This window comes from Haliaeetus leucocephalus, unplaced genomic scaffold (assembly GCF_000737465.1).
Source record: "Haliaeetus leucocephalus isolate CR32 unplaced genomic scaffold, Haliaeetus_leucocephalus-4.0 Scaffold182, whole genome shotgun sequence".
NCBI lineage: Eukaryota > Metazoa > Chordata > Aves > Accipitriformes > Accipitridae > Haliaeetus > Haliaeetus leucocephalus.
This window is the reverse complement of record NW_010972618.1, coordinates 718,221-724,815: the sequence shown is the minus strand read 5'-3', so window position 1 is coordinate 724,815 and position 6,595 is coordinate 718,221. Positions and strand designations below refer to the sequence as shown.

At 60.4% G+C, this 6,595-nt stretch overlaps 1 protein-coding gene across 1 annotated transcript; it reads left to right on the top strand.

Moving 5' to 3' along the window:
- Positions 1–1,181: 1,181 nt before the first annotated feature.
- TLDC2 (TBC/LysM-associated domain containing 2) lies at positions 1,182–2,954 on the top strand. The gene is made up of 5 exons (XM_010564590.1): positions 1,182–1,186; positions 1,290–1,451; positions 1,622–1,712; positions 2,342–2,415; positions 2,819–2,954. Exons 1-5 carry the CDS (start codon positions 1,182–1,184, stop codon positions 2,952–2,954), a joined length of 468 nt encoding a protein of 155 aa, XP_010562892.1.
- Positions 2,955–6,595: the final 3,641 nt, after the last annotated feature.

The window sequence follows — 6,595 nt, the reverse complement described above, 5'->3', positions numbered from 1 at the left end:
GGATCCAAGCACCCTCGGGGCAGGAGATCTCCTGCTGCCTGGGGCTGCCCTCTTGTGCCCTTGGGGGGTTTTCTGCCGGTCCCCCACCTGTGGCAGGGAATTGCTGCCCACCTGCCCTCTGGCAGGGGCTGCACCCACAGCGGCCCTGAGCGTGTGGCTGGCTGAGACACTTGTCACCAGCTGCCACCAGGACCAAGGCACATCCCTGACCCCATGCACTGCGGGGCCAGCCCAGCTGTGGACAAGGAGGGGAGCAGCTGGGCTTCACCCCTTCTGCTGGGGCTGAGGTTGGGCTGCAGTTGTGAAAGCCTCCTTTGCCTCCTCTCCCTCCACCTCCTCCTCAGGCAGCCCCCCCCCCACACACCCCCCCGGTACTTCTGTATGCAGTGGTGGTATGGCCTGGCCAGGGTACCGAGGGCATGGCACGGCCCAGCAGGGCTGTTGGGAGCAGCAGGCAGCCAGGGGCTTGGCTGGAGGCTCAGCCAAGTGCCCATCCCTGTGGCCTTTGGGCCCCTTCACCCAGCCCCTGGATGGGACACACTCCATGCAGGGTGGGTTCAGGGATGCTGATCCCCCGGAACCTCCAGAGATGCTCACCTCCACCTGCCCCCAGCCTGACCAGGATGAGGAGCTGCCTGTGGGATGTGGGGAGCTGGCCGGAGAGGGGCAGCCAGGCTGGGAGGGAGCCCCAGCAGTGGCCCCTGCACTGGAGGAGCTGTGCAGGCTGGTGCTGAGCACACCAAGCAGCATCCTGCAGGACAGGGAGATCCAGGAGGTAAGGGAGCCTCCCACCAGCACAAGAACCCCAACACACACGCACCTCCCCTGCGCCGTGCAGCCATGGCCGCTGTTCTGCCAGGAACTGGTCCAGTGCAAGGCCAGATGGGTGACATCTCTCTGTCCCAGGGGACAGCCACCTCAGCAGTGCCTCTTGGAGGTTGCAGGGGGTGGGGGGGGAGGATGCTCAGGGACATATGTCAGAAGGGTTCTCAGGATGAGAATGCTTGTGGGGGAGCATGCTGGGAGGCTGCTGGGTGGACCAGGAGCTTGAGGAGACCCTTTGGGAACATGTTTGGGGAGCAGGATTCTTGAGGACACCTTTTGGGAGGATGCTTACTTGGGAGGAGGTCTCTTGGGAGGGGTTTGAGTGCTTGGGGAGATGTCTTGGGATGATACTGGGCATGAGGTGGGGAGGATGCCTGGGGAGACCTCTTCAGGGGGGATGCTTGGGGTGGGGGAGGATGCTCAGAAGCAGCCTGCCAGCCCTGGTTGAGCCCACTCTGCCCCAGCTGGGGCCCCACCTGCCCCCCCCCGCCCCGGCTGACACAGCAGCCCTGGCACCTGCTGTGCTGCAGCAGGCAGGACAGCTTCAGCCTGCAGACCCTGTACTGGTTCAGGGGCCAGCTAGGCTCCCCCACCCTGCTGCTCATCAGGGACACAGAGGCACAGCTGGGCCCTCCCCAGCCCAGCTGCCCCATGGCACTGGGGGCAGCGAACACAGCATCACCCAGGGCCTGGCCACATCCACACTGCTGACAGCAGGATGGGGGACACGCTCTGGCATTGGGGAGCTCCACCAAGCACCGCGGCATGGGAGTCTCCCTCTCTGTTCCCCCCAGGCCCTCGGTGCCTTTTCTGTCACCACCATTTGCTGCAGCAATGGCTTCTACAGGACAGGGGAGACCTTTTTCTTCTTCTCCCCAGAGCTGAAGGTGGGCGCTGCAGGCTGCCAGCCACAGGGCACCCCAGAGTGGGGGGGCTGGTGATGCCCCTGGGACCTGACCATGCTAGGGGGTCCCCAAGGTGCTGGGGAGTGGTCTGGGGTGACATGACTGCACTTGGCTGGATGTGGGTGAAGCAGCCAGGGGACCCTACCAGCTGTAGTTCCCTGGGTTCATCCAGGGCTGGAGGGAGAAGGCAAATCCCAGCCAGCCATGCAGGGAGGGGGGCTCAGGGAAGGGAACCCTACCCGGCCAGGCATCACCAGGCATCGTCTGCATGCCAGGGCAGTCGCAGCCCAGCATCAGTGGGACATGGAGGCAGCTCAGCCACATCTGCCTGCAGTAGTGGGGGTCCGTGTGTGAGATGGGGCTGGTGGCATCAGTGGGTGGCAGCCATCCCCTGGGGGGCCCCCAGCACTGCTGGCAGGGATGGGCCAGCACCAGGATGGTGCCCACAGGTTCAGCCAGGTCTTCCTCTGGAGAAGCAGGACACAGTGGAGACAGGCAGAGCAAGCTTTGATCAGCAGCTCCCAGCTGTCCCTTGCAGGACAGGAACAGGGGTGGGGATGGGGATGTTACGCCCCAGCCCACAGTCCCAGCCAACTGCTGTCCTCACACAGGTGTTCAGGTGGACAGGCAGGAACAACTTCTTTGTGAAAGGGGACATAGATCTGCTGATGATTGGTGGGGGCAGGTAGGAGCTGCACCGGCAGCTTCAGCAGCCCACTGGGTCCCCAGCCCCAATGGCCTTCAGGGCCATGATCTGAGCCCAGGCTGCCCTGCAGAGCTAGGTCCAGGCAGTGCCAGTGGTTTGAACCCAAAAACACCAGTGGAGGTTGTCCAGCAGCACTAGCCATTTCATCTCCCTGACCCTGCTGCTGGCAGGCCTGCCTGCTCCTTGCCTGCAGGCAGGGTAGCAGCCCCAGGGGTGGCTGCTTGTCCTGTCTCATCCCCGTTGTGCCTGTCCCTTGTGCTTGGCTTCCTCAGCAGGAGGGCAGCTGGGACTTGGGGACAGGGAGGTGGCTGGGGAGGTCTCCAGGCATGGAGGAGGCAGGGGAGGGAACTCTCAGCCAACCATGCCGTTGGCACCTTCCCAGCAGTAAATCTGGGCTGTGGCTGGACGGAGACCTGCACTACAGGGGCAGCCACCCCTGCAAGACTTTTGACAATGAGACCCTCTCACGCTGGGAAGAGTTCTGCATCCAAGACCTGGAAGTGTGGGGCCTGGTCTGACCCTGCCACCCACACCTGGGGACAGAGGTGGCATCAGGGGGGATGCTTTGGGACTGATGTCTCGTGAACAGCTGTTCCCTGCCAACACTCACCAAGCCTGCTGGGATGGTGCACAGCCTCACCCTTGCCTCCCTCCACCCTGTCCCTGACAATGTCCCCATTTCATGTGCCAACAGCTGGTGGGGGCAGCATGATGGGGACAGTCTGCAAGTGGGATCTCAGACCCCTGCAGTGCTGCTGCCACCATGCCAGGGTGGCTGCAGGACTGGCCCCCACCATGGCACTGGCCAGGATGACGTAGAGCCACCCCAGGAGGAGAGTGCATGGTGGGGCCAAGCACCAAACAGTCCCACATGGAGAAGCAAGCTTCGAGAGCAGCATGATACCAGCAGGACCAAGCAAGTCCAGGCAGCCTCTGCCCCACCAGCCACTGCCCCTGGGGATGGTGCTGCCAGGGCTGGCAGGCAATATGGTGACCACTCATCAATAAAGAGGCAGAGCTGCGCTCCCAGCTTTGTCCTTGCCCTAGAAACAATGCATGGCACCATGAAGTTGTGCAAAGCAAGTGACAGCGAGCAGGCCGGGAGCTGCAAGAGCACCGTCCGTGCTCTGTCGCAGCCTGGGGCTGTGTGCCCGCAGCAAGCTTGGGGGGTCGGCCCAGGGCGCTGCTCCAGGGGGTTGTGGGGACCCATCCCCCTCTGGCAGCATCCACTCTATCTATCCCATCACCTCCTGAGGACCATGGCTTCCTCCTCAGGGGTGTCCAGGCTACGTTGCACATCCCTCCCTGACCTGATGGGTGCTGAAGGATGTCAGGAGCTGTGGCCTCCTCCAGCCGCTCCAGCCCAGGACCCTCCTGCCCAGCTGCTGGACCCCAGCATCTACCCAAGGAACACAGCTGCCTCAACCTGCCCAGCCCCCTGCCCGCATCCCTGCCCTCTTAGCCCCACCACAGCCCCATACACACCAGATGGTTGAGCTTAAAAGTTTACCTGCAAATGACACACACCTCCCCCATAGACACCCAGTTTGGGGACAACACAGCCACTCACCCCCTAGCAGCTGGCACTGGGACTCCCACCCGCTCCAGTAGCTGACACCAGAGGCGCCTACAGCCCCAGTCTGACCCCAGCTGCTGGCCCCAAACCCACCCACGCTGGTCTCTCCAGCGGCTGGCACCTTGTCCTTGCAGCACACATCCACACAGGCTATGTGAGATTAACAGAGAAAGAGTTAAGAAGGGATTTAAGACAACAGGACACAGAAGGTAAGACAGATCAGGTGCGGGGCTCAGGCAGACAACTCACTGACCAGCCCCATTTTACACGCAACCATTTTATACCCCTTTTCTGCCTACACCCTCTTCATTCCTCCCTCCTCCTCTGCTTGTGGAGTCCCACCAATCCCCTCCAATGCCCCAGACCTGCAGAGTTACACTCCAACCAGCTGCAAAGTCCTGGTTGCCTGTAGCTTCTTGAGAGTCCATCAGTTAGTGGGATGAGGTTTGTCTCCCTTCCTTTCTGTATCCTCCCAACTGAAAAAATTAATGTTCTCCTGCCCTTACCCCTCCCACGGAGTGCCACCAACAAGTGGTGGCACTTATCACCTCCCTTATCCCATGACTGTAAGGCTTGGCTCATGTGTTGTTTACAGCTCCTCTGACCAGGTGCCCTGAGGGGAGCAGATCCCTCCATCCCTGTACCCTCCCCACGGGGCTCCTGGACACCCCCAGCAGCACATGCCGGGAGCCCACTACAGCCACTCAGGGCACCCAACCTCCTGTACGCAGGTGCCACCGGCTGTGAAGCACCATCCCTGAGGACCTTGACGCATGATGAGGTGCCCATGTGTCCTCACCGAGACTGCTTGTTGAGGTGCAATGCCCACTGCTGTCACCACAGCCTGCAAGCATAGCTGGGGGCACGCAGCAGAGCCCCCAAATTAACAAGACCCCCCACATCCCAGGACTAGTAGCCTGTGGCCCCCACCTTCAGATCAGGGAGAAAAGGAGGAACATCCTCCCCACCCCGTAGAAACTGTTGCTGCAGTAAATGGTGGCAGCAGCAGAGAAAGCACTGAAGGTGCAAGCCATCACCAAACAGGCTGGGGAAAGGCTCCAATAAAGCTTGGCTGCCCAGGAAGCCACTGGGAACCAATCCTCTTCACAGGCCTCTCAGCCCTGCCTCACCCCTCGCCGACACACATCCCCTGACTGCAGGCCCATTTTATATTTCTGCCAGTAGCACTGGGGTAGGATCACAGGCTGGTTGAGGGTGGCAGTGATCTCCGGAGGTCACCTTGTCCAACTTCTGCTCCATTAGGGCCACCCAGAGCCAGCTGGACCGCGTCCAGGAAGCTTTTGAGTATCTCCATGGATGGAGACTCCACCACCTCGCTGGGCAACCTGTGCCAGTGCTCAGCCACCTTCACAGTGAAAAAGTGTTTCCTCATGTTCAGAAGGACCCTCCTGTGTTCCAGTTTGTGCCTGTGGCCTCTGGTCCTGTCCCTGGGCACCACTGAGAAAAGCCTGGCTCCGTCCTCTCTGCACCCTCCCTCCAGGTATTTATACACACTGATGGGATCCCCTTGAGCCTGCTCTGCTCCAGGCTGAACAGTCACAGCTCCCTCAACCTCTCCTCTTAGCAGAAATGCTCCAGCCCCTTCACCCCCTTCATGGCCCTTTGCTGGACTCTCTCTAGTCTGTCCCTGTCTCTGCTGTACTGGGGAGCCCAGCACTGGACCCAGCACTCCAGGGGTGGGCTCACCAGTGCTGAGAAGAGGAGAAGGAGCCTCTGCCTGCTGGCACTACTTTGCCTAAGGCAGCCCAGGACACCATTGGCATACTTTGCTGCAAGAGCACATTGTTGGCTCATGGTCAACTCATGTGTCCAACCAGGACCCCTAGATCCTTTCCTGCCAAGCTGCTTCCCAGGTGAGTGACCCCTGCACACACTGGTGAATGAGCCTGACCCTCCCCCAGAGCAGGACTTTGCACTTTCCCTTGTTGAACTTCATGAGGTTCCCATCAACCCATTTCTCCAGCCTGACAAGGTCCCTCTGGATGGCAGCCCAACCCTCTGGTGTATCAGCCACTCCTCCTGTTTGATGATACCCCCTGTTCGGTGTCACCTGCAAACTTGCTGAGGGTAGACCCTGTCCCATCATCCAGTAATGAAGACTAGTGGGACTGGACCCAGTATTGACCCCTGGGGTACACAACTAGTTACTGGGCTCCAACTAGATTTTCTGCCACTGATCAACCACCCTGTGGGCCCAGTCCTTCAGCCAGTTTTCACTCCACCCCACTGTCTGCTCATCCAGACCATACTTAACAGCTTGTTGCAGCAGACAATATCCACTGCTCTCCCCTCAGCTACCAGATCACTCGTTTCATCATAGAAGGTGAAGGTGCTTCACCAGGTTGGTGAAGCATGACTTCACCTTTCCTTTTTCCCCCGACACAATAGTTGGAGCAGTGCCTAAAGGCAACCCGGCTCCTGTAAGGATGCTGAAGTCAGAGGTCTGCCTGCTCTGCCCAGGCATGGCAACAGCCATGTGGCTGCAGTTTCACTGCAAGGCACGAGGAGAGGCTGGATACTCCACCTTGGCACAACCCCTGTGAGCTTCCCCGCCAGCCCTGG